Source organism: Rissa tridactyla, chromosome 1 (assembly GCF_028500815.1).
Source record: "Rissa tridactyla isolate bRisTri1 chromosome 1, bRisTri1.patW.cur.20221130, whole genome shotgun sequence".
Taxonomy (NCBI): domain Eukaryota; kingdom Metazoa; phylum Chordata; class Aves; order Charadriiformes; family Laridae; genus Rissa; species Rissa tridactyla.
In genome coordinates this window covers 185183450-185209540 of record NC_071466.1, presented here as the reverse complement: position 1 = coordinate 185209540, position 26091 = coordinate 185183450, and the positions used below count along the sequence as shown (strand labels likewise).

The window sequence follows — 26091 nt, the reverse complement described above, 5'->3', positions numbered from 1 at the left end:
TCTGCCTCAGCAGCTGCTTCTTCCTGGGGAAGTTCAGAAATGTTTTGTGCTAAGCCCTGAAAGTTTGCCCAGGATGGCCAAGTTCAAGGTGGGGATTCAAAGGAGAAATGTCAGTCTTAGTGTGAGCACTTGTTTTAACTCATGCCCATGAAGCTGTTTGATGGGTTAGTTTGACCATGGCAATCTGGAAACTCCGTCAATTGCTTGAGCTGCTTGTGTAAAAGCTAAACCCAGTGATCTCAGAAAGAAAGGGTGGGATGAGTAGGGTGCTCTGTGGTAGTAGAGGCAGAAGTTTCACCTTGGTCAGAGAGAGAAAAAGAGGCTGATGTTGATGGCATGGAGCCGTCACTTCTTGCCATCAGCAAGCTTCCCCCTGGGAGAAGGTACAGACCCTCCTTTTGGGAATAAACAGCTGAGTAATAAATGACGTGTAGACAATCTCTTACTTAGGACAGGGTAACTTTACCAAGCCTTAAGATAAACGTGCCAGGAGAGGCACATGCTGCATGTAAAGATGAATGAATTCTGTGAACACTTTCCATTTGAGCACGTGGAACTTGAAACATCCACTTCAAAGGGTCCAGGAGAGCTGTAGCCAAGAGAGCGTCCTTTTATATTTAGTTTTGCTTTTGCTGGGAGATAAACACCTTCTGTTTTATTGTTAGTAACAGAACAAGGTCCCCATCTCATTTTATGTAGCAAAATTACGACAGTCTATTGATTTCCAAAGCTATTTATCATTATACGATGCATTGGGTTTAGAACTTGGCTCACCAGGTGGGCTCACCAGGAACTTGGGCTCCACATGACACGACTTCTTTCAGCGTTACTCTCCACTGATGAAGGCGGCAGCTCTGCAGCACTGCGAATGCCACCAGGCTGCCCCAGCTGCAGGGGAGCTTGGGGGCCCACCAGCACCTCAGCATCCAGAGGGTACTGGGGTGTCAGTGGTGCCTCCTGTGTAGCTGGGAACAGTAGCTCTTCACAGGCGTTAGTGGTTGTGAGACTAGTTAGCACAGCATTTATTATTTTTTTTTAATGTAGTTTACTAAATATCTGAAATGAGCAGCTGGAGCCAATGTTGCTGCCTGCAGACACTAACCTAAGACTGTCACCTAGTGCAGGTGTGGAATAGGAGGTTACTTGAGAAGCCTTCCACTATCGTGTCTCCCGTGCTTTTATGAAAACTGTCTTTATTGCGCAGGTTCAGCAAAAGCTTTTAAGTGTTTGCAGTAAGTGACTATTTGATTAACTAAAAACGTTCTCGTGGTGGGTTTTTTTTCCGGGTGCTACTGGACAGCACAATATACCGTCGAACTGTTGATGGGATTGTCACTGCAGCGCTGAGGCCAAGCGCCATGGGAGGAAACTCTGTGGCCCTGAGCTCACCCTGGATCCCCAGCCAAAGCACCTGGGCTGCCTGGGCTGGGTGTCAGCCCTATAGCAGGTCACCAGCCTGGGGGGACTCAGCTGTGACGGGAGGTGGAGGCCAGGAGTTGCAACCCCCAGGAGCCCCCAGAACCTTGCCAGTGGGGTTAATGGAAAACCAAGCAGGTTTCCACTTGAGCCTGCCTGGGCTCTGCCAGAATTTTGTTGCAAGAGCATATTTTCAGAAAAACTCCCATTGAAATTTAAAGCCAAATGAATGGAAATTTTCCACCTATAGCAACAACTAGACCTCTTAGTGAGTAATTGCTGACTAGCTCTAATTACTATTATGTCAGCCATTGAGAACTAGCCAAGCATGCCAGGGTTTACTGAAAACTAACACCAGAGCCAGCTGCTTTGTGGCTTATCTAGGCCTGCTGCCCTTCTTTCAGATAGATGTTGTTTAACATTGTCTCTGATTATTTATGGACCAGGGAGGACTTTGCCCTGTAATGAGTGTCCTTTGTTCTGCCTCTTTCCAAATCTAGACCTGAAATATTTAGTCATTACTTCTGTTTCTTTCTATATAATTTCTGACATTCTTGTCACGTCCATTTAATGACACACCTCTATGGCTGCTAGAATTTCTAATGCATTTTTGTTGCCTTTTTTTTTGTCCTTGAAGACCTACCTTTTCCTTTTCTTTAACTCCCCTCAATTTTAATTGTTTGATTGAAACTACCTCCCCCCCACCAAGAAATTTATAGCTCAAGAACCATCAGGACAGAGCAAAGGAGATGCTGCAGGGAATTGACGGTACCTAACTACAAGGGAAGGGGAAAATTGGGGAGGATGTTGGTGTCGCAGGTGTTGAGCAAGCGTCTGGGTCTGCAGTGCCTCCCTCATTAGTGGGCAGGTTGCCCACTCATGGGCCAATTTAGTGGGCCGGGTCTGCAAGCGTGGTTCTCACATGAGCTCATTGGTGCTGGAGCGGCGCGTAGACCAGTATATTTTGGGCTACGATTATACACCAGACAAATATGTAACAGCAGGAAAACCTACAGCTGCAATGATAGGAAGTATTTATACAGAGCGGTACCATCTGGTGCGCGCTCCTAAGAGTGACTATACTTAGTTGCTATACTGTGTGTCCCGGCTAATCCCACGCTCCAAAGAACGAGGCATTCAGTATCTCGCAGATAACCCCACTTTTAACTCCAGCCATTCTCTCCCCGGTGATCTCTATGCAGCTCCATGAATAGACACAAAACAGGGTATGCAAAAGGATTATTATACGAAGGAGCTGCCATCTTGCTCGTCTGCAGATACATGGATACACAAATTTCTCTCTTAAAAGGGAATGCAGTTTTAGTGATGCTCGTGTTAAGGCTACCAGTTTGACTCTGCTTGATTTGCAAAAATAATTCCTTCTCCTGATAGCCTAAAACAGAAGAAAGAAAGATCTGCAGTCTTTGAAAAATTCATTTATTGTACATCCATGGATGGTTTTGTAATAAAAATCCTCACAAGGCCTATTGTCAACATTACAAAACGAACAAGAAACTCCAACATGCACCATTCCCAGCAGTGCTAATAAGTTAGTGTGCAATACTACCCTTACTCCCAGTGTGCACAGCAGCTGCATATCGCTGTGACCAACTTGAAAAATTGACATTTTACAGACTCTCTACCTCTAATTTTGGACACTGACAGTTTTATGCTGTGAAAAGGCAGAGAGTTATGCCATTGTTCCGTAGTTTTTCTCTTCTTTTTCTTGAGGTCATCTATGTTTTAGATGGGTTACATGAATTCCTAAGTCTCTACGTGCAGCTGCAGTCACTATATGTGCTTTTGCTCTGAAGCAAAGACGCAGTTACGGTTCAGTTCTTCCCTCCATGTAACTCTCAGTAATGGTAACAGGAAGAGAGGTGTGCGGGTGTGTTACTATTAACTCTAGTCCATGTTAAAAGTCTCTTCAGTAATAATACAGCATTATTTGTATTAGTCTGCTTAAAATAGAGCAAAAGATTATTGGCACCTTTTTCTTTAAAAAGTGCAAAGCCAGACTTGGCATTCATGAGGAGGCGTGCCCCAGTATGTTAAGGATACAGTACTCAAGTGAGCATAAAATACTGCTTAGAAAGATAGCAGTTGGCATGGAATACATATTTGATATTCTTTTCCAGTTAACCTGGAAGTGTACACGCGTTTACGCGCACACAGACAGAATTTCGTGCGAAGCCGAGGAGTGAGCGGAGACAACTTCTGTGTGCTTTCTGGCTTTCTGAGCTCTCAGGTGCACACTCAACAGATTTCTAAGTTGGAAAATGAAAACTCCAGTTACGTGAGCCTAGATTTGTGTAAGCGTGTCGAAAACAACAGTCGCACCTTCCCACTTGTTCCCTCTGCTATGGAGTTAACGTGACGTTTCTGACTGTTTTCCCCTGGCGCGTACAGAGAGCGTATGTAGTGGGTACTCCACAGCCCAGCCAAAAACACAGTCTGGAGGGTACCGAGTGTTAATTAAGCATCCATATAACACAGAACTTAACCTTTTTTTTTTTTCTTTTCTGTCTTGTACAGCTGCATAGCATGATACACTTGAGATTATCAGTAATGCCTTTTTCTTTGCATACCTTAATTATGTATGTTGTTGAATGCTAGCATACGCATAGACAAGCTAAGGCACAGCAACCGAGCAAGTCACCCAAATTTGTGGTGTACAATGGTAATACAGAACTTTGAGGCACATATTAAAAATTCTTAAGAGGAAAACATCTTGCAATTTATTGTAACTTAAGTAGTAAACATCTGAATGTGTTTTTACACAGGTAACAGTTAGGGCTCGCTACAGGTGTATTTCAAACATTGCTGAATGAAAACAAACCTTTTACAAACCCACCAATCCAATATGTTTTCTTTGAAACAATATTAAGTGTGTGGCTATGAAAAGAGAGTGACACATAAAAAAATTGCAAAAATCATTTACCACAGGGTAGCATTTTTATAACTAGAGGAAAACAAAAAATTATGTACATAAATACATATATTTTTATATATAGCAAATTACAGTTTTCTGCACTGAACATTTATCAAATACACAAGTACTGAACAATACTGGATAGGGTGCTTAGCCACACCTTGTGGTCTCCTTAAATTCCTGTGACAATGGAAGACAAGTTTCTACGGAGGGTGCAACTTGTTCAGTGATGCAAGCTCACACAAGACTTAAAAAAGTAAAGAAAACCAAAGAAACCCACAGCAGAAATGCCTGACATTTCCAGCACAGGCATCTTTAACAACAAAACATGAATGCTCAACTGTTCTTCAAGCACGCAGCCCAGCACAGAGTCTGTGCCAGAAGAGCTTTATTCTGTATGGCAGCGGTCACCTGCTGAGGGCGATGAATTTGGGCAACTAATCTGATGCTCAGTTTTGTCCACTGGCTTGTCAAAGCTGTCGCCTTTCTGATAGACAGGTTGGTAGGGAGCAGTCACCTTTCGGATCCCCTACAGAAACCGTACCCTTTCTCTTGGAGCGGGGCAGCCACTCCCACCAGCTCCAGACAGAAAACAAGGCACTAGATGGTTTTCTGGCCATTAATTTTCCAAGGCTCTAGGAACTGTGGTTATTGGCATGACGGGAGAGGTTGAAAAGGCTGAAACCAAGCTATTTTTGAGGACTATGTACACAGTTATTTTGGTTTTGAAAACAGAAAGCATCCACACCACACATTTCATTTAACCTGGCTAGAAATGCTAAGCTCAGGTTCCTAAATGCATAAATAACAATCCTTAGTGAAAAGGATGAAGTAGACTCCATTGGCTTCTAGCGACCTTACCAGAAACTGTCTTCAAAATACTGCAGTTACTAGCTAGGAATGACAGTCCAGTTTAGGTATCCTTTGGAGCACACAATACAAATATTTATGGTATAAAAAGCACTCAGTTGTCTCCACAGGTTAGTGGTGTCTGGAACTTGGGGAATTGTAAATCCAGTCCATTACAATAAGGGTCATACTCACAACCATGAAGATCATACCAGCTATGAGAAAAATTAGAGCCTGCAATTGGAAAATGAAACTGTATTAATAAAGCAAGTCACTGAGCAGACTGTGGTTCACAGACTGTCCCGCTGGAACACCCAGGGCCTGAGTTTGGGTCATTCTCTGGGACTGAAGCCCAAGTAATGTCACACAGGGCTACATGAATCAACGTTAGTTCTGTGTGAATTTCAGTCCAAGACAGCCAGGCTTTACAAGACTAGATCTGAAAATAACCCACTTTGTTACTATGAACAATAATGCAAAATATGACAGAGAAACAGTTTTTTTTTCTTTAAAAACTGACCAATTTTCAATGAATCATCATTGTCTCTGATATCAAGAACAACTTCAGAGTTAATCCTTTTCATCCTTATTAGAGAAACAGGTAAGCCCATCTCTCTTCTCTGAAGGCATTTCTGTTTATATTCAAGTGATTCAGATATTTATAGTCACCCTTTGCTTTAGTGGGGCTTTAGTTTACCGTAATCTGTCCACACTTAACAATATTCTGCCTCGCAACACAAAGATGAATATTGTATGTGATCTCAGGGCAAGGTGTGGAATTCTACATGTGCCTAACACACAGCAACATGAGGAATGAACAGAGACATGAACAAATATTCACAGTGTCTCTATAATAACAGCTCCAAAAGTTATTGTCAGAAATTATTTTGTGATAACAAACGTTTTCTTTTACCATAGAACCATAGAATCACAGAATGGTTTGGGTGGGAAGGAACCTTAAAGATCATCTGGTTCCAACCCCCTTGCAGTATGGATCGGTTGAACTTCCACTTACATGTTTTTTGTGAACGTGTATATAGAGATACATATGGATATCTGTTTACATTATGTGCCTGCATATATACTTCAGCAATAACTTTTCTGATTACATTTTCAAAGGACATCTCCTTGGTGATTTTGTTAAATGCGCAGATAACTATTGATATTCAGGATGAAAGGTACTGCTGCAGCAGTCCAGCATGACGTATGAACACACGCTGTGTATAAATGATAGACCTTCATATATGTCTCCTGTAGGTTTATGGATCTGTCTCCGTGGGGAACTCACTATTACTTAATTATCTCTGCAGTACTACTTCCTTCTTAACCTTGGCCTCAAATCTTCCTGTTAATCGGAAGCTGGCCTTCTAGCGTGAACCAACAGCTCCTTATACACCATCTAGGTATTATTTATACAAGTGCAGGTGTTAACTAGAGCTTAGATTGGATTAAAAAAATGCCTTTTTCTAGTGATTTAAGACACACTTTAACATAGGTGCTTACTGTTGTGTATCCGTAGCAGTAGGGCGCTAAAGGCTTTGGCTTGTGAAGCCTGGCTCTCCACGCTAAGGTGAATCACGCTGCCCAACCTGTATTTTGAGTGGGACACCACCATTTACGAGCAACTGCCAGACGTTGCAAGTCAAAGGTCTGAGTATTTGTGACCAGGGGAAAGCACACACCCTCCCATCCTTCCTTTTGCAAATTGCTGACAGCTCCCTTACCCCGATCTTCTGGGGAGACCTCAGGGGCTCCTTCTCAACGAGCCGCAAGTAGAAGGCAGAAGGGAGGATGAAAATCAGCAAGGTGGCAGAAGAGGCACCTGGAAGAGAAAGCAGAGCTGAGTAGCATCTGACACATAAGCAACGTGGTGCACCTGCAAAAGAGAGCGTGTGGGGAGGCACCTGCTTTTCCAAGCCCAGCTGCACAAAGGGCTCTCTCCGTAGACAGCATTTGTGCAAAGCTGTAGATGTCCAAACACTTATTTGAGTGCTCGGGGCCCGAAGAGGCACTCATTACCAAGAGAATTTGTGGCTGCCTGCAATATGGACATCTGCATATGAGCTGGTGAAGCGAGGACAAACAGGCGCTCCCAGGGCGCGATGACCCTGGAAAGCAGGTGTTGTAAAGAGGGTGATGAACTGTGCCCTGGAAGCGCCTTCTCCTCTCCTCTCAGCAGAGCCCAGCGTGGTGGCCCGGGTGTAAAAGACAGGGAGGAGCAAACCAGCTGCCTGCGTGGAGTATAAAACATGAAAAAGGCAGAAACCCCATGGAGATGTCTTTCTCAAGGGCATCTGCATCCCCGAGTCCTCAAGCAGCTCAGAGCAGGGAGGCTTTTCATGGAGCTCTTTGGACAGAGGCCAAAACTGACCAAACCAAAGAGGCCGGGAGAGAACTGTGAATGTCAAAACAAATGTGTCACTTTTCTCCTTTTCCTAAAATCACAGTTTGGAAGTCAATACATTTTGTCCAGTATATAAATGCTTGAAAACCAAAGGTGATTTCCCTCTCCTCCACATGCACTAAATACCTTTTTTTTTTTTTTTAATCAAAATGGGAATTCCTTCCCAGTGTTTATACTGTGTTTATTGGGCTCCTCGTGCCTCATGCCAGGTAGCAATGAGTCTGGGTGGCATTTAGCTTTGTCTGTCAGCCGTTTGGGATTTTTTATTTCCTTTTTAGCTTTAATCTGTGTTTATATTACCCTACTGTAAGACCCAAACTGAGACCGTCATTCAGTCTGTGAATGTAAATACATTATGGAAAGGATTAACAGAGTAAACAAAAAGTATTTATGAAACCTACCAATAAATCCGAAGATGTCTTTAATAGTCGGGACAAAAATTACAAGCAGGTTATTAAAAGCAAGAATTACTGCTGCAATCAGGAAATGTCTTATCCAGCTGAATGGCCTTTTGGGAAACAGCAATGCACTGATAGATGAACGGATCTGTAAGATGAAAACCAGCAGGGGAAAATAAAACAGCAATTAATTTATCTTTACTTTTCACTTTTTTAAAATGATCTATGCTAGTTAATTTTGCTGTGAGAAATTCTGACTGAAGAAATGTGTTTTCAGTCTTTGATTCCCTTAATGTAACCTCACTCTGATGTAGGTTTTTGAGAACTGGGTTCACAGTTTAATGCAGAAACTCAAATATTTGCAGTGTAGAAGAAAGTCAAGTAAACAGGGTGTAAAATCAGGGACATGAAATCTGTTCAACTGAAAGATGCTAATATCAGCAAAAAAAAAACCCCAAAGAAACCCCCATTACGAATACTAATCAGCAGGCAAAAAATGCACGGGTGAAATATGAGTTGCTGTATTCCTGAACCTGATCCCTCTGAAAATCCCACTGGAGTTCTGTCGTTTACTTTTGTGAGAGAAAGAGCAAGCTGTTGTTTTACTTCCATTAAATATATACATACACATATACATATATGTCTCAAAAGAAAAGCATATTTTTCAATGTCACTCGGAAATTATAATCCTAAAAAGCTATTGCAGAGGACCCTTTTTGCTCTGCTGACTTTCTCACACAACATGGAGAGAGGTTTTTTTCGCTTTTTCATCTGCAAAGATGGTAAGTAGGAAAAAGGTCATGAGCAAATCCCTTTGGTGGCAGGAGATAGTGTTACTCTGAAGTACCGTGATTAACTTAAAAGATTTGAAATGTAGAAGTTGAACAAAAATGTTTTTACACTGAAAAAAGCTCAACCCCCACTTCCGTTTGGTTGTTTTAAAATAAAAGACCACTGCTTCTAGATGTGTTGGACAATTCAATAAATGCATGGGGTTCTCTCAGACTTGGAGCCCCCCATTTGAAAACACAGCATGAGTTTTGCATTCTATGTTTTTCAGGTTGATGTGAGCCAATATTAGGAAGAGGGAGGCAGATTACAAAATTTTTTCCCAGCCCCTGAGCTAGTGTAAAACAGCTTTATTCCACCAAAGGACTGCTGCCTTCATTCCTGTTCACTTATTGTCGGCATACTGTGCGTTATTCCCGCCGTGACATAATCCTTAAAACGAAGCTCTCAAACCGAAGTTTTACAGTGAATAATAGCATATAGATCTATATTCAACGCTTTTTTAGCCATGCAATGATTTGTTTTTTATAAAAAAAGAATAAACTGATTACTTTAAGAAAAAACAAATGTGCTACTGTATAAAAAAGTAGTTGATACAACTATACTGCTTGTTTGGACTAATTAGATCTGCTGAGCTGGCTGTCGTGGTTGACCACGTAAAATTGTTTGATCTGCTGGCTTACAAGCAAATGATATTTTCTCGCGAGTTCTTTTAATAGAGCAATTAGTGCTGTGGTATGGAACTGCTAAGCCTTTGCACCCTCTTCAGATATAAAAATGATTATACAGAAAGCTAAAAACGCAAAATGTTACATCTGACAGAGAGAGGATTTTGCAATGCCCTTAGCTTGTTTTCCCATGAAGAGTGGGAGTTAAGACAAGCTTAGCGAAGTTAGTTAAGACTAATTGAAACATGTAGTCACTGGTTTAAACACAGCATTTAAGGCAGAGCACTGAGCTAGATATCACTCTGGGTGATCAGAACTTTTTTTTTTGGTAGATAACCTTGAATGGTGATCACTGCTCTTAGGCATTTGTCAGCAAGCCTGGAAACAGTACCTACGCAGAGCTCGTGTTTGCATGCAGGACAATGGAGCAACAGGACCCCAGGGTTACTGCTCTCATCAGATGGGAACACCACCGTGTGACGTGGACTGCTGGGAGCTCGCCGGCAGCATGATGCTGGGCTTGTGCGTGCCGTATAGATGGCACACCAGCCTCCCAAAACTTAATGACGAGGATCAGTAATTTTCTCTCCTGCTGCCCAGCAGCTCAGGAAGGGCACGAGGGACAGTCCTGTACATTCAGGAGCCTGGAGGTCTGCTCTTCAGGTGGGGATTGATCCCTGAGGAGCATCGGTCCCTCTGCAGAGTGGTTTGTTTAGCTGTGTCTTTATGTCCCTGCTACTTTGGACGTTGCGTTTTTCCCTGTGAACAGCACCTAGAAGCTCCAAACTTTGCTCAGACATCTGACTCTGTGGCTGAGTCTTAACTGGCTCTTTTCTGGCACTTAGCTTCCTCCCCTGTCCAGAGGTTCAAGCATGTAAGATGTGCACAGGGCCTCTGCCCCTGTACGTTGGCAGCCAGGTCTGGCAGTCCTGCATAGCGCGTGGCCCGAGCTGCACGTGTCTGTCTTGAGTTTGGATGCTATAGCAGGTGCCAATGTCTGTGTTAAGAAATCTCACAAGTGGTTTCAGTGTATCCCCAAGTCTTCGGTACTTACGCTGCTGCTCTGATAAATATAGTACAGAAAGAGAGCCAGAGAGAGACAGGGCAGTTGTTCCTGATTTGTTTGTGATTTATTTATAAGGACTGATTTATTTCAGTCTTTCAAAGTTTGTAACCCTAACTACCTAAGGTCCTTGCTCGGGGCAAACAGCATATGAGAAAGCAGACCCTCCCAAATAAAAACTCAGGCTTACTTTTTCTCAACGTTAAAGTCTGTCTGTGCTGAGTACATACAGTCAGTGTATATGGGCTACTCCCAATTTCAGCGTCAGCAGCTGCCGTACTTACGGGGAACAGGACAAGGGGCACGGTCAGGGTTACAGCCATCAGCACTGCCAGGCGAACTGACACCAAGAGGGCGTCGAAGGTGTACACTTTGGTGTACGTATGAAGTAGCTCATCTTCAACTTCTCCTACGAAACGGAAACAGAAAGGAGCTAAATCACTTAAGCAATATCTGCACATGCAGAAGGATCTTTATACTGCAGCCAGATAAGATTAGCCCTGGTCCAGCTGCTATCATCAGATAGGCGTTACAGGCTAGGCACGAAAGAGGAATTTTCCCAGCATGACTGATACAAGCCCATCATTCAGAGACGATGAGGGTAATACAGCTCTGAGGTGATGCTTTGTACTCCAGTATCTCAAGTGACTTTCTCAAAGTCGTTAAGTGGATGCGGAACCTGAGGTAAAAATAATTTCTCTGGTACAAAATGGGAAACAACTGGCTGAACTGGGAGCAGTTGCCTTCGACCTCCACCCCCGTGTCCCAGCTCCCAGGCACAGCCCTCTTGCCCCAGCGACAGAGAGCAGATTGTGCTGCGTCATTCACTTCTCTGCCGTAACGGAGGAACTAACGAGGTAAAAAGAGGTGGTGTTTGCATAAAACAGTGGGCTAATACAGGGGCTACTCTGTTTACCTACCGGTTAGTCTGGCTCATCCGTATTTTTTTTTACACTAGAATGATTTGAACCTGTTTTTCAGCATAGGTGAAGCTGAATTAGTGGTGTCAGAGCCAGGGTGGGTAGCACTTAATAGCGTCATGTAAAACTGTTGAGCACTAAAGTATTTTTAGCACGGTCACTCTTAGCCTTTGCCAAGAGCCAAGTTTACAGCAGCTTGTTGTCCCAGTTCACAGAACTAAGAAATACAAAACTGGTCCCCCTAGTATGTGCCACTGAGTCTCTCATTGGTAGGAAACTTGTGGCCTGACAGTTGGATGAGTCCCACCGCTTATTCAGGAGGTTACACATTGCGTATTATGTTTGAACAATGCTTACACCTGGATTCAGGCCCACAGAAGAGATATGAACGCTTGAGCCTCCGTGTGATAGAACCATCTCGCCTGCTTTAAAATGAGAGGGAAAATTCTGCAGAGAAGAGGGCCTTGACCTACCGTAGAAGGTAAGGTATCCAAAGAGGCCAGCCAGAAGATACATGATGAGCATGCCAGTGATGGAGATATTTGAGACATTCTGCATACGCTTTCGGGAGCGACTGAAGTAGGAGAGAAAGAGAGTAACAGTGCTATTCTTATAAAGCCTCTATTTGTACAAGAAATACTCTGAAGACTCATAGCTCTACTGACATCCCTTCACTGGCTAGTAAGTTTATAGCAACTATACTGGTTATACAGAGATCTTTACTTGAAGCTTCACAGCTCTGTGAAGAACAGCACAGACTTATAAGTGTGTTGAAGCTCCATTTCTACTGTTTACTCAGTGACAATGTGCCGTGTTATTTTGTATATCATTATTTATACACTATCAATTTCAAATGGTGTATTTTAAGTAAAAAATGGAGAGGCTTAAAATTACAGGGCTGGTAATAATAACAATAAACAGGAGCTTTCAGTCAGCTCTATATGAACATACCCTTATATCTACATAGGGTTGTTCTGCAGGTTGAAGAACCTCCTGCAGGTCAAATCCTTTCTTTAGAAATCCCTTGGTTAAAGATTTGGTGTAAGAAAATCTTCAGCTTATAGGACCTGGAAGCATGTTCCCAAGTCATCTGAGAGTTTTTATTTCTTCTGAGGTTAAACCTGCTGAAATGGGAGGTAATGGGCCTTGGCCTACTTGAGTTTTGCAGCACAACCTCCTGTAATGTAAGTCTTGCTGTTGAACAAACACATTTTCTTCTCAACTGTCAACTCTGTGCTGATTTAAGCAAGTGTATTTGATTTTTGATATTTGATAAGCAAAATAGGCTGGGTGAAGAGCCTATGTAAGACACCCAAACCAATGGCATCCCCAGAAACCTTAAGAGTAAGCAGCAGCTGACCCAGACCCATTAAGATATTATTAGAAACCAGAATTATCTGTTTCAGTGCAACCAAGCTCCCCAGAATATTTCACATCATTCGAAGGACTGTCCATATTCCTCCTTTCCTAAGTAAGTATCGATCAACGTGGCTATCTGGACAGTGGTTCTCTGTCACCAATATCTGACTATTAGGACAAAGCAAAGCCAATATCTGCTTACTATGGAAAGCAATAAATCATTAGCAGGTGGGTGACTACACACCAGCAATCAAGGCAGAACATGTAGAAAGTGATCTCTAGCTATGGTTAACTGGAAGTATGGGACAAAATTTAAGAACCTTACTCTTTCAGTTCACTGTATATTGGTAGCACCTCAGGGTGGCATACGAATGCAAATGCCAGGATGGGTATTGCATAGGCAGTCTGTAAAATAAAGCTCCCATTAGTAAGAATGGTCACTGCTGTACCTCTGACTTTCGGCAGGCAGCAGTTTAGCTGTGGTATGAATGGCTAAAGAAAAATTCTACAGAAGCTCCCTTACCCGTGAGTTGAACACAAAGTATTTTGGCTGACACGCGTCACTACTGTCGCTGTGTGCTTCATATTCTACACCACTTTTGGGAGAGGTATCTTTTGGCTCCTCAAGGCCTGGCAAGTGCCCAACTGTGTTGTCCATCATGAAATTCACACCAGAACCGAGAGACTCATTTGGCAACATGACGAGGTGCATTGGCACTGTGTTGTTCATGGCGGTCCAGTTTTCAGCCCCATGGTCCATGATGGGGAGAGGACAGGGTATCTGGGATTTCTTGAAGATTACCTACAAAAGAGTAGACAATGTCATCAGAAGAGTACCACCATAGGACTTTACACTTACTTCCAGGGTATGCCAACAGAAATATAAACAGGCACACAGAAGAGAGAGGGAAAAGAGAAGCAGCAAGAAACCAAGTGCTATCGCTTTTGTTACTCCTGGAAGTATTTGTTGTTACTCTGGCTCTGCTGTTGTCCTGCTTTACTTTTTGTTCTCAAGTGTTGTTTTTTAGGCTGATCTTTTTTACTCTGGCTATGTTCAGTAATAGGCTTGTTGATTTGATTCACTTGCGGGTGCTATTCTAACATCCACATTAAATTGTAATGGTAAGAAATATAACAGTGTTTCACAGTTTACAGGCTCTGTATTTGCTTAGAGACAATACCCAAAGAGTGACCTACCACACTGACAAAGAAAACCATACAGGTCAGCGAAAAACCACTCGTATAACCAAGATAACCTGTGCAGCAAGAAAAAAACAAACAGCAGTTCAGCTACATATAAATTCGCAATACTAATAGAAATAAGAACTGAGGTTAAGTGGGGCATTTAGCTTACCTAAGCTCTTTAGAAGGGAGAGGGGAAGAATAATTGCAACTGTTACGAGTATGACGAGGTAGTTCCCATTTAGGTACCATTCTCTAAAGAGGAGGAATAAAAAATAGCAATCATTATCATTGACATCAAAGTGAAAAATTTTCATCTGAGGTTCAGGTTGGGCAAAGGTACCTACCCAGAACTCTCCTCAAGTTTCATAAATGCTCTGATCACTTCAGGAAGTTCATATTTAATAATAAAGAGGTAGCTTGACATTGCTGAAACAAACAAACAAACAGACAAACAAACATCTTCAGAGAAAACAGTATAGTTCCAACAAAAATAATTTGTTTTAAAAAACTTTAATGCTTCTTGAAAAACATATTGTTTTGGGAAACCAATTTTTGCTAAAATAGAGAAATGAGTTTTGTTCAAATAACTGTGTGACTAAATAGGTGTGATGTTCCCTTGACATTGTTATGAGCATGTCCCGAATGACATCTAGCATTCAGTATTAGAATACAATACAGTTATTACTGAATTAACAACATGCTCAAATCACTCTTCTGATGAAATTTACGCTCTTAACTTTTCCTTTTGGTTTTCTGTTGTGAGTGTTGTTTTTCCAATGGACACTGTCCATCCACATTCCGTAGTAACTTTAGTTGTTACTGCCTCTAAATCTCTTTATCTGCCTTCTATTTTCAGCTTCTTTCTTCTAAACTCTACTCCATACATAAAAAACAAACCACTAGTTGTCAATATTCCTGATGGAATGGTGGACTTCTGTACATCTCATTTAAATGTACTGACAGAAGGCATGCTTTTTTCCATTATTTTACGTTGGACACAGAGAGGTCTCTGGAGAGCTTTGGATCAATCTAGACAAGGGGACTGTAGGAACAGCTATTCCTTTCTAACAGGGAAGCAAACTTCCTTCCTGAATTCAACCACATTTGATATCCAGGCTTGAGGAAGGAAAGGAAGGCCATGGAATAGGATATTTATATTTCAACTACCTCTTAAGGTAAGAAACAATTAAAAAAAAATTAAAAACTCCCCTGAGCTTTCAGATATGGTGTTCTCCAGTCTCTTAAGAGGATTCTTCCAGGGTAGTAAAAGGTAATAAGCTTTGTTGTATGAACGCACAGTCCTACCCCTACTACTTACATCAGTAAGTAAAGTTTCCTGTTCTGAGAGGATGGAGGTTACTTGATAGATATTTCACAGGAAGTATCTTTGTGGATGAATACTTTCAACAATCACTCTCAAACACTAAACGTCTTAGAGAGACCACTACCCTGCTGTCATTTCAGGAGAGAATTCAGCTGGAAAATGAACTACCAAAGAGCCTTTCTTTTATGGAGAAGTCAGAACCATGTGCTGTTCCTTTTAGGTCACATTAATCTTTTCTAAATTGAAGCAGATGATGTCTAGTCTGAGCTGTACTCAATGAAGAGAAATGACCAACTCCTTGAGGACAGCCAGCCAAGCCATTTTAGCCATCATTGAAGGCTCTTCACTGGTTATGGAGAGATCCCAGGCAACTAGCTTTCACCAGACACTGAAGTGTCAGATAACTGAAACAAGGCAAGATGAATTCCTCCTTTGCTTCCTTATTACAATATAGTGTATACTGTACCTGGCTCATCTCTGATGCCATTTAGCCAGACAAAGGAGAGAAAGCACTTATGTTTTGTAGAAAAGCATCAGAAGTTAGAAAACTTTTGCCTCTTACCTCCAATGTTCTGCATTGTAACAGAAATGAAAACAGCCCACTTCCCAGGCCAGCCAAATGCCTTTTCTCCCAGTTTTTCATATATTAGTGATCCTGAAAAAAAACCAAACCCAAACAAAAAAAAAACATGGGCCACTGCATTGGAAACACTTGATGAATTGCATTCGAAGGTAAAATACATCATGCAGTAGGGACTCTTAGTCAGTCATAGCCTGATCCTCATACCTCCTTCTTTTGATGTCTTCAGTAAGAGGTGGACCGAGTAGAGCGACAGTATTGCTACACTGAGCAGTAGAACTCTGCAAGGCAAAGCAGAAATCAGAATCTCAAGCAGGACATCAGAGACACTCAGTAAATCTGAATGTACACTTGCTCATTCACATTAAGTTCAACACCTAAATAGTTTTCAGCAAGTTGTGCTTTGGGCTCCCAGTGCTAAATGCAGAGATAATTTTCAGCTGTAGCTTACCTGTGAGAGCAGTTGCACCTTATACACTCCAGAAGCCCTTTAAGGCTTGTATAAGTCCAATTTTGTGTTATTCTACAAGGACAGGATCTTACATCTTGACAAGACCCTACTAAAGTGAACAGATTTCTATGCAAGAGTCAGGTCTTTGACCTCTTACCTGCTCACAGCTCTCTCATTTTAATCTCTCTCCTTACTCAGGGCTATCCAAAAAAAACCAACCCCAAACCATGACTGTGACAACTTGACTGCCAGCTCCTGGCTAGTCACTGCTTTTGACTTCTGCCATGTCATCGTGAAGTTGTGGAGTTTAGCTTGAGATGCCCACTTTGCAAAGTACATTAGAAATCTTGCATAATGCTAAAGCACGGCATGACACTGTAAAGCCTGCTCTTGGAGCACTTCCAGCATACTCTTCTAGCCTAGTCTGCTTGAAGGTACTGGTGCCTGAATTCGTTAATCTGGATTACTGCCGTGTTCCTTCCACACAACATTTGCATCCTATGTGATTTCAGCTATCTGCCTTTTGCGAACTGCTGGTGAAAAATGTAGCTTTGTATGACATTTTCAGGTCACAATGCCATGGGCAGCATATCTTATTACCATAACCGCCTTGTTGTCAGCCTGCACAAGTGTTGGTGCAGAGGGGGACACAATGATAACATGACAGAGCTAGGAAATACAGATGTGCCTTCATGTAAGCAGGGTCATCTCTCATGTTGTGGGTTCATGCAATATGGTAAGGGAGGGATTGTGTCTAAGGTTGCAGTGTATCCTGCCAAGATGACATCCTTCTTGATCAGGGGCATCCATGCAAATGCTGTTCAGAGACATGATCTCCATGTCCTTATACATGAGGTGTGCTAAACCAAAGCCATCCTGGTTGCACTTGCTAGATCATGCCAGGCAGCAGAAGAGATGCTCTATGGTGTGCTCCATGTGCCATTGCAAACCTCCCCCACAGGAAAGGAGGATGTAATGGGAACTTCTGGAGAGTTTCTGAGTTTTAGGAGCCCTTCTGCCTTCACCCTGTAGAACATCTTCCAGCACGAGAGCACTTGGGCAACACGAGAGCAGTAAATTACAAAAAATTAGGTGATGCTGACAGCATTGTCTAAATTAGAATTAGTGTCCAGCAGTTTCCATTTAGTAGATGGGATTTTTCTGTCCCCCTAATGCTAACATCACGATCCATGAAAACAGAATCTTTGGCAAGTGGTTGCATGCCATGGGGGTAAAAATATCCCCCCACAGTTTTGTACTTTTAAATAAAACTCTTTTGTCTACCAGAAGGGGGAATGTTCTCATGCAGAAAGTATGGAAGAATGACAGAAAAGAAAATGAGCTGCAGGGTGGAGATGTCCTTTGTTTTTGCTGTATAAGACTCCATAGGGTCGCTTTAGCATTAGTCCTTGCTTTAGCACTGCCAACAGAGCTAATGTCATTAGTCTCATATCAGATTTTTTAATCACCTGTGTGAATGAACATAGACTCAAAAATAAAGATATTACAAAGGTAATTTTTTCCCCCTACTGAAGCTTGATGTGTCACAGTTTTCTTTCTGGTGATAATTTATGGCCACACTAGTTAGTACAAGTTCTCAGAGAAAGTTGGAGAAAAAAAAATAAAATCCTACATCTTTCAGACTCTAATGCAGTCAGTTTTAGAATGAGCTTCCATCTTTGTATCTGCAAATACTATATCTAAACCGTTTAAGCGCAGGAGGTACTTATCCAGGACAGCATTTGCATCTACAATTAATTTTCAGTTAAAAATTCTACTGGCAAAACAGAAGGTGTTTCTTAGCAACCGGAAGCTACATGTAGCATTTCAAATGCTGTTGCTGTCGTAGTTACACCATCTCCAGAAGAAGGAAGCCGTATAAAGATAGCCGTCCAACCTGATTTAAAGGCTTGTTAGATTTCAGTAATGTAAAACAATGGCCTGTTGTCATACTATGCTGTCATGCTTTATTCCACCCTCGTGGGGGATTAAAATTAAAGGCTTCAGTTAAAATTAAAACCAGTTATTAAAAAATCGAAACCAACTTTTTTTGTACCGTGTCTCTCATTTTACAAGATTAGCTGTAGATTGAAAAACTTCACATGGCTATCTGTTACTGTCCATCAAAACTCATTTTGTATAGATACTGCATGTCAGCCACATACCATTGCTGCCGTCTGTGCACATTGAGTACAAATAGACTTGAGGGAGCAACATTAAATCTGAATAAATCTACGAATGCCTTTGCATTCAAAGCATGCTGCTATTTCAGACTTATATCAAATATTCTTCTTCCATTTGTACATAGTGATTAGATTGTTGGGGTGATGCGAATATATACTTTATGGGTGATTTATTTCCCATGTTGAATTCCCATACTGAACCAGCAAGATTGCTGTTGTTATTTTAGGACCAGTATGCTGTTCTTCCCCTCTGGTTTTTGACTGCACAGTATCAATTCACAGCTGTGTTCTTGATACAAAACAGGGCTAAAATGAAAAAAAAAGTTTTGTCAGCAGTGGACGGTTCCTTGTGGTGCAGCTAAAATGTTTTCATTACAGATGATCTTACAAAACTTTTCAGCTAACAAAACAAGCTTAATGTACCTCTCTAACCACAAAAGCTTTAGCTCCAGCTCACTGCTTATATTCTATTTGCTTTTCGTTCTATATACTTACACAAAAAGGATAATTCCCGTGTTAGCCATGGCATAGGAGAGCCCTAAGATGCCACTGCCCATAATGGCATTGCTGAGGTTGAACGAGGACATTCCAAAGGAAGCTCTGCCCCGGTGCTGTTGGGAGCAAGAACAGAAAATGGCAATTAATTTGTGTTTTATTGAGCACAACAGAATAATTACGCTCATCGCTGGTTTTCCCTGTATTGCTCCCTTGATCCTTAGAGGTGGAGCTTTGTCAAGGTTCCTGAGCCCACGGGCACTTGCTGCCATAAGGAGGCTCTTTTCCCCCCAAAGCCAACTGCGCTGGCTGATGTTTGCCTTTCCCAGTCTCCCCTTCTCTCGGCGGGGAGGAGGGCTACATCCCCGACAGGCGGTTGAGGTGACATAGCCACGGCTGGCTGCGTTGGCCAGCCTCTGTAGAAGTACATGCTGTTGTCTAACAGATTTCCCAATTATTGATTTAAAAAATTCAGACGATTTTTAAAAAGTATTCCAACTGATTATCGACTTTTTCTTCAAGTAGGATGTGCTCCTTTCTTTGGGGAACTAAAAGTGTGTCTGGGGGGGAAAAGAAGGGAGTGCTGTGTGGCTCGGGGGGGAGGCAGGAGAGTGGCAGAGGACAAAAGACTAGGAAAGGGGGGATGGTGTGTGAGGGACTCACATCTGCCAACAAGTGGAAAAGAAGAGTGGGGAATATGGCTCTTATATTTAGCTTGCAATCACGAATAATATTTTTTGGTTTTATTTGATCAATCCTAATAAAACCTGTAACATGACCAATAAAATGATGCCTTTCTTTGCACCAAGTTTCCAAAAACTTTGAATAAAAGTTAAATCCTGATCAGAGAGGTACCCACAGGCACTTCCCAGGAACAGGTGTTTTGCTTCCATTTGGACATGGAGATGTCTAAAGAGTTGGAGATGTGCTGAGTGTGGAATGTTCAGCATTGTAGGCCAAACAGGAATGTCCTTTCTCTAAAGCAATGCAGCTGGATGTGGATTCATTTACACTGACGCTGGAAACAAACAGTTCAAACACACACACGCTAAAGCCCAGCTCTACCTTGATATAGAGCAACAAAGTTCCTCTGACCCAAATCTCCTGTCAGAAATACGGGTGCAGACCCACCCCTGGCTGAACATCTCAGGTGAGATGACTTGGGTGCTACTGAAGTCTGAGTATGATCTGAGGAATTTCTCTGATTACTTGTGAAAGAAAGACCCAGTTTTACTTGCAAGACAACAGAAAGGGTTTGGAGCACTAACTGTTAGAAAATGTGTTTGCTCCTCCAAAGCCAAGATTATGCTGATCAAACTCCAGAGTAACTTTGTTTACCAAAACTTTTGTAAAAAGATTCAGATCAATAAGATTTACTTTGTAATTACCATTAAAAATTGAATAAAACTTACATATTCTTCATTATATTCTTCCAATTTCTTTTTACCCAGATATCCATTTGTAAGGAACTTCTGACTTTCTGCATCATCACTAGCAAATGGACTGAACACAAAGTAAAATAAGAAAATATTAGGTAAGACTTATGACACACATTATGTTCAAGCAGTGCCTTTTGTCATTAGTGGGAACTTTCCTTTGACATTGTAATGAAAAAACTTCCAGAAAAAACCCTCTTTTCTCCTGTAAGATTCGCGTGTCCAATGGCATATTTAATGGATCTTTGCTTTGCCTTGGAATTTAGTTTTAAACCCGGTAATCTTCAAATTATATGTGATTGAAGATGTTGGAAAGTAGCAATTCCTTACTGCCAGCAATGTGCTAAAGCTGAGCACGTACTTTACATCCGAGGAACAAAGCGCCTTGCAACTGGAGATAGGTGCTGGGGGGCTTCAGCAAGCCAAGAGCTGGAGGCTGATGGCTGGCTTTGAGACGTCTTTCTCAGGCCACCCAGGTGCTGGCGCTATGGTGGGTCGTGCTGGAGATGCCTGAGTGCGGGCTGTCCCCACGGGAGCACCGAGCTGCTGCCCTCCGGAAAACGTTCCTCCTTTCCCACAGGGCTGAGGCACAGAGGCAGTGTGCTCAGGTTGCACTGCCCCTGTGTGAGTATTAATTTACACGTGTACTATCTGACTGGAGGAGCTGGAAATTGCCAAGTGGGTGCTCGGGGCCGGGAGCCTGCAGAGGTCACTCCAGGTGGTGGCCGGCGAGGGGGACCCGGGATGTCCCCGCTGTGCTGGGGACACCGTCCCCCGCGGCGCAGAGCAGGGAGGGCCGGTGCCCCGGGAAAATGCTAGCTAAACAATCACAGTAATTCCAATGTATCACCTAGGAATTAGTTTTAAGTCCCAGATGCCATCAGTGAAGCTTGGTTTTTTTTGATTGCTGGTTTCTAGCCTTAACGGAGCAGCCTTCCCATGTAAATCCTTACCTCCTAATTGCAGCCTTTCCCGAATCAACCAGCTCCGTGTAGTTGTCTTCGAGGCTTTCCCCGCTGTTGCTCCGATCGTCAGGTTCGATGTTGACTTTTTGCAGCTCCATGCGATCCATTAGAGCGGTCAGCGCTTTCCAGCACACGCACTCGCTTCTTCACGGTAAACAGCACCGCGCCGTCTGCTTGCGAGTCCTCTCTACCATGCGGGGACTGCCGGAACACTCTGTTCTGCAAACAAAACAAAACAGAACTCATTAGAGTTTTCCTCAAATTAGATAAACCAATGTGAATCGTTGGGTTTGTGTTTGTTCTTTGTAATAGCATTAAGAGGGGAAACCGTTGCAGACTGGGAAAATTCTGGGCAAGCATAATGTCCCTTTATATGCCAGCACTTGGCCTTTCCGTCTCCCTTCAAATGGCAAAGAGTGCAGGGGCCGCTGGATGCACAGTGGATGTCCAGCATCTGACAAAATTACAAAGCCACAAGAAAACAATGTCTTAAACTACAGCCTTTGAACTTGTAAGGGATGGTGACGCAGTTAGAAATGCAGGGAGCGTGTCAGGGCTTTCCTACCACTGCTTCAAAATGTACAAAATCTTAAGGGAAATAATTCCTTTAGGTAGTATTTTTTCCCTTAGGGTAAAAAACTCCCTGATGTTTTGAATCATTTGTTATAAGATCAATGTTGTCACAGGTTTAAATGTTTGTCACAGGTTTAAATGTTTGGGATCTGACAGAGGTGGCCATCTCTGTATGATCGCTCCTCTGATAATTAGGAAGTGCAGTTCTGATATAGCAGGTTTTGGTTTTCAATATATCTGTGCTTAATTCTTACTTGTCCCACAACTAGAAGATCTGTCCCATACAGGATTATTACATGGATATAAGACCAACTTCACCCTTGTTAGAAAAAATCTTTCCTTTTAAAAATCATATGAAAACATGCTCAACTCTCTATTTCTGCACGGACCAAAGGAAACTGTACAGACCAAAGTTACAAAGAGGACTTCATCTCTGGGATCTCAGCAGCGTTATGTTACAGTCTCAACTGCAGATACACATTTACATTAATTTGCTCATTCCCAGATTCAAGAGGAAAACACTCTGCAAGGAATACTGCAGTTTTACAATACTTTTCCCTTCCCAAAGATTTTTCTTGAGGTATCTTAAATCTCCATTTCACGGCTGAGGACGCAAAGAGGTGCGTTGGTGAAGGGAGCGAGCAGACACCAGGCAGCCCGTTGTTGGCACACCTGGGGACGGAATTGCAGGCTCCTGGCAATTTACCTGCTACCTTGCAATCAGGCACACCGCCTGGATTCGTTACATTTCCATCAATATCACATGCTAAATGCAGCCCAGCGCTATTTGACAACAATATCAGAAAACACCACAACAAATAATTTCTGTGTCGCCCAATGACCAGACCTTTACTTTCCTCTGCTACTGATCACACGCTGTTCTTAAGAACATCTACGCATGTATTTGTAGTGGCAGAATGTTAGAGTGCACGTGCTTAAAATGTAAATGTAAACTTTAAATGCCAATCCTGGAGGCTAAAAAACTGACCCCAGGCCAGAAATTAAAGCCAGCTTCCTTGCTTCTTACTAAAAACATTCACCCAGACCAGACAACTGAAAAGGAAACGCAATATCAGAGTGCATTAGGAGATTTCCTACCGGAGAGAGCGGCTGTGTTTACTCCTTTCAGCTGCTGCGGGGAGTGTGCCTGAGGGGACGAGTGACTTGGGCATCGGGGCAGAGCTGCAGGCGCTCGCATTCCAGCAGCCGGGGGGTTCTGCCCGCTCGGGATATGAATAACTCCAGGACGCACACAAAAAAATAAATAAAAAAAAAAACCCAACGGAGCCCTGCCAACCGTGGTTTCATTCACAGAACCGTCTTCAAACGCAGACCCTGCCCAGCCTGAGGAGCAGAGTCCTTCCAATTCCTAATGCTTTTTTTTAATCCAAAGTGTAAAAGTCAGTCAGGAAAAATCTGGCTGCATTTAGCCCTGTTCTGGTAAAGGGTAAAATCTCCGCTGTGCGCGCTGCCTAGCGCTTGTCAGAGAAACATCCTGTCCAGAAGTGGCAGTCCAAAAAATACAGATCTTCAAAGAGTTGGGAAACAGAGGGAAAAGTAAGCAAAAAAGTTGCCAGGAGTTAAGTTACACAGAGATTAGGCTGAGGAGGAAAGTCTGTGCAGCACAGCAAACACAATTTGGAAAGGGAAGCAGAAATTGACTGGAAATGCATATTACAACGTAAGAATCATCTGGACATTGTCCTGTCAAACATTTGCACAAGCAATCTGATTTATGGGTGTAATCTCAAAAGTCTGTGAAATTATTGCATAAAGCAGTGATTTATTATTTTTTTTTTTCAATTTGTGGATTCCTAAATGTCTTCTGTTGAAGATCCACAGCCTCAGGTGGCAAAATTAAATCAATTGAGAACCTTCTTTCTTGCAGTTTTCACTTTTTAGGTTGACAGAGCTCAAGGGGTCTGCAAACCATGAGTTGAAAGCCAATGGCATAAACATGGGCAGGATGAGACCTGTGAAACAGGCTCCGTATTAGATTTGAATCCTGCAATCACTAATAACTCTAATTACAACCAAAGGTGCCTTTGAACTTCAGCAGAAATCTGCAGAACTGGTCCTTAGTTGGTACAAATCCATTTCTTCAGGTACTGAAAGGTTTGGGAGGATGCTGAGGTACCAGCAGTGGGTGCTCCCCACGAGTAATGTAGAAGGGGCAGAGGTGCCACCCCTTCACCTGCGGAGGAAATGGGGTAGCCCTGCACCTCTTGGGTCACTGCTCGACCTGCGAGATATTGTTTAGAAAAGGGGGGACACACGAGCTGGGTCTGTTTAAACTAAAATGCTGGCTACAGCTGCGCCCTGTGCCATGCCCAAGGCCACTGCCAGGACTGGTGGATGGTGCTCAGATGCTCCCCCGCAGGGCTTCGTACCGGCTGGACCTCTGCCCCTGGGTGATGGCCGGGCACCAGGGCAGCGATGGCGTGACAGGGCACGGCCACCGAGGTCGGGCAGGCCTGGGCCCTGCCAGAAGTTATTTAGCACATGATATTGGAGGAGAAACACCAAAGTTCATCCGCTTTAGGTTCCCTGGGTTTTAATGCTTTCTGCTTCAGAGTTCAGAATTTGGTGCCTCAACCCTCTTTCAAGCATCCAGACCCATCGTGATCTGCTCGGCTTCCTTTCCCAACAGAGGAATTTTGTAAGTTTGGAAATAAACAAAAGCTTTCCACTTCTTTTTCCTTCCCTTTAGTTGAAATCAGCAAGTTTACCCCTTATGTTTACATACAAGAAAAATCTCTTAGCTCTACAGCGTTCCTTAAACTTGGCTTCAATACGGCAATGGTTTTGCTGCCTCCTGTGGCATTTGGCTGAACAGAAAAGATTTTTCTTAAAGTATGGCATTAAAATGGAAATATTGCTTGCAAAAGAGATTCACCTATTATTAGAGGGAACTTATTTATCCCTATAAGACTGTTTTTCTATTCAAGTATAGGATCCTGTTCTACATCATTTATTAAATAACGGTCTACAGAAATGACTCAGAAGATGATGAAATTTTTGGCATCTGATTTCACAACGTTATTGATTTCTGTCCAGTTACAGTTCAGACATTAAAAGAATGGACAACCATTAGGCAAATAATGCCAGGTCACAGATATGACTAACATTTTCATGGATCTTGCAGTGTCAAGATTTGTAAGCTCTGCCATGGAATGTGATTTAGCAGATTTTGCTGGATTCTTCATCTTTATGACAGTGAGTTTATAATATTATTGACTATACAGCTATTTCAAAATGAAATAAGTGTTGTCACTGTGAAATAAACAATTAAAATGCAAAGCCTGCTTTCACTAATTCATTTATTTACAGAAATGTTAGCCAAGTAGATCAAGAGACTTGAAAAAAACTCAGAAGTTAGCCAAGGGCGGCAAAGGAAAGCAAGCATTCATTTCTTAATTGCCTGGTCAGTTTTAAACCCCTTTTGCTGCTTCTCTGGTTGTTTAGGTTTTGATTTGCTGTGCAAAAAAAAAAAGACTAAATTTCATTCCTGAAGAAATACCAAAGATGCTTGCCAACATCAATTACCATGTCAGTAAATCTTAAGAAGACCATCCTTCACATTGCACTTATATTTAAAGATTAATTAAACTTCTAATTCTCAATTTTTCAAGCTGTGGCCGGTGTCTAAAATACATTGATCAAACATTGTAAAGAAAAAGTTTTAGGTTTACCTCTGAGTCGAGCGGGTTTTCTTGCTCCCTTGCTAAGCAGGTTATGTCTTTTAGGAATTGCACCTGTAATGAAAAGTTTGCTCTTGTGCAACCTAGAGCAGTTGGACAGTGATTTAAAGACAAATGGGAGTGTATCAGATGAACCAATCAAGAGCTGCTACACCCCAACAACTCCCTTTGACAAACTTGCGTCAGCTCTTTTTAAAAAAAAAAGGGGAAAAAAAAAAAAAGAAGAAAGGTAAATCAGTTTATTGGAGCACACGGAGGGCAAACATCTCAGTTACCAGAGCTATTTGCTCTCTCTGAGCTTAGCGCTATTACAAAATGCATATCCGCAGAATGCTTCACCCACGCTTGATCATGCTTTCAGTCTTGATTTTTGAACGATGCGCGTGCATTAAACTTGCAG

The 26091-nt window shown here is 42.4% G+C and overlaps 1 protein-coding gene across 1 annotated transcript; it reads right to left on the bottom strand.

Annotated features, from left to right (window-relative positions):
• Positions 1 to 4830: 4830 nt before the first annotated feature.
• Positions 4831 to 25836, bottom strand: SLC38A4 (solute carrier family 38 member 4). The gene is made up of 16 exons (XM_054184676.1): positions 25683 to 25836; positions 21406 to 21636; positions 20429 to 20519; positions 19017 to 19132; positions 16095 to 16168; positions 15870 to 15962; positions 14328 to 14409; positions 14153 to 14235; positions 13996 to 14054; positions 13322 to 13600; positions 13124 to 13203; positions 11913 to 12013; positions 10804 to 10928; positions 8003 to 8147; positions 6922 to 7019; positions 4831 to 5431 (listed from the first exon to the last, which is right to left on the bottom strand). The coding sequence occupies exons 2-16, from the start codon at positions 21522 to 21524 to the stop codon at positions 5330 to 5332; spliced, it is 1647 nt and encodes a 548-aa protein (XP_054040651.1). The 5' UTR covers positions 21525 to 21636; positions 25683 to 25836; the 3' UTR covers positions 4831 to 5329.
• Between the last annotated feature and the right edge of the window lie 255 nt (positions 25837 to 26091).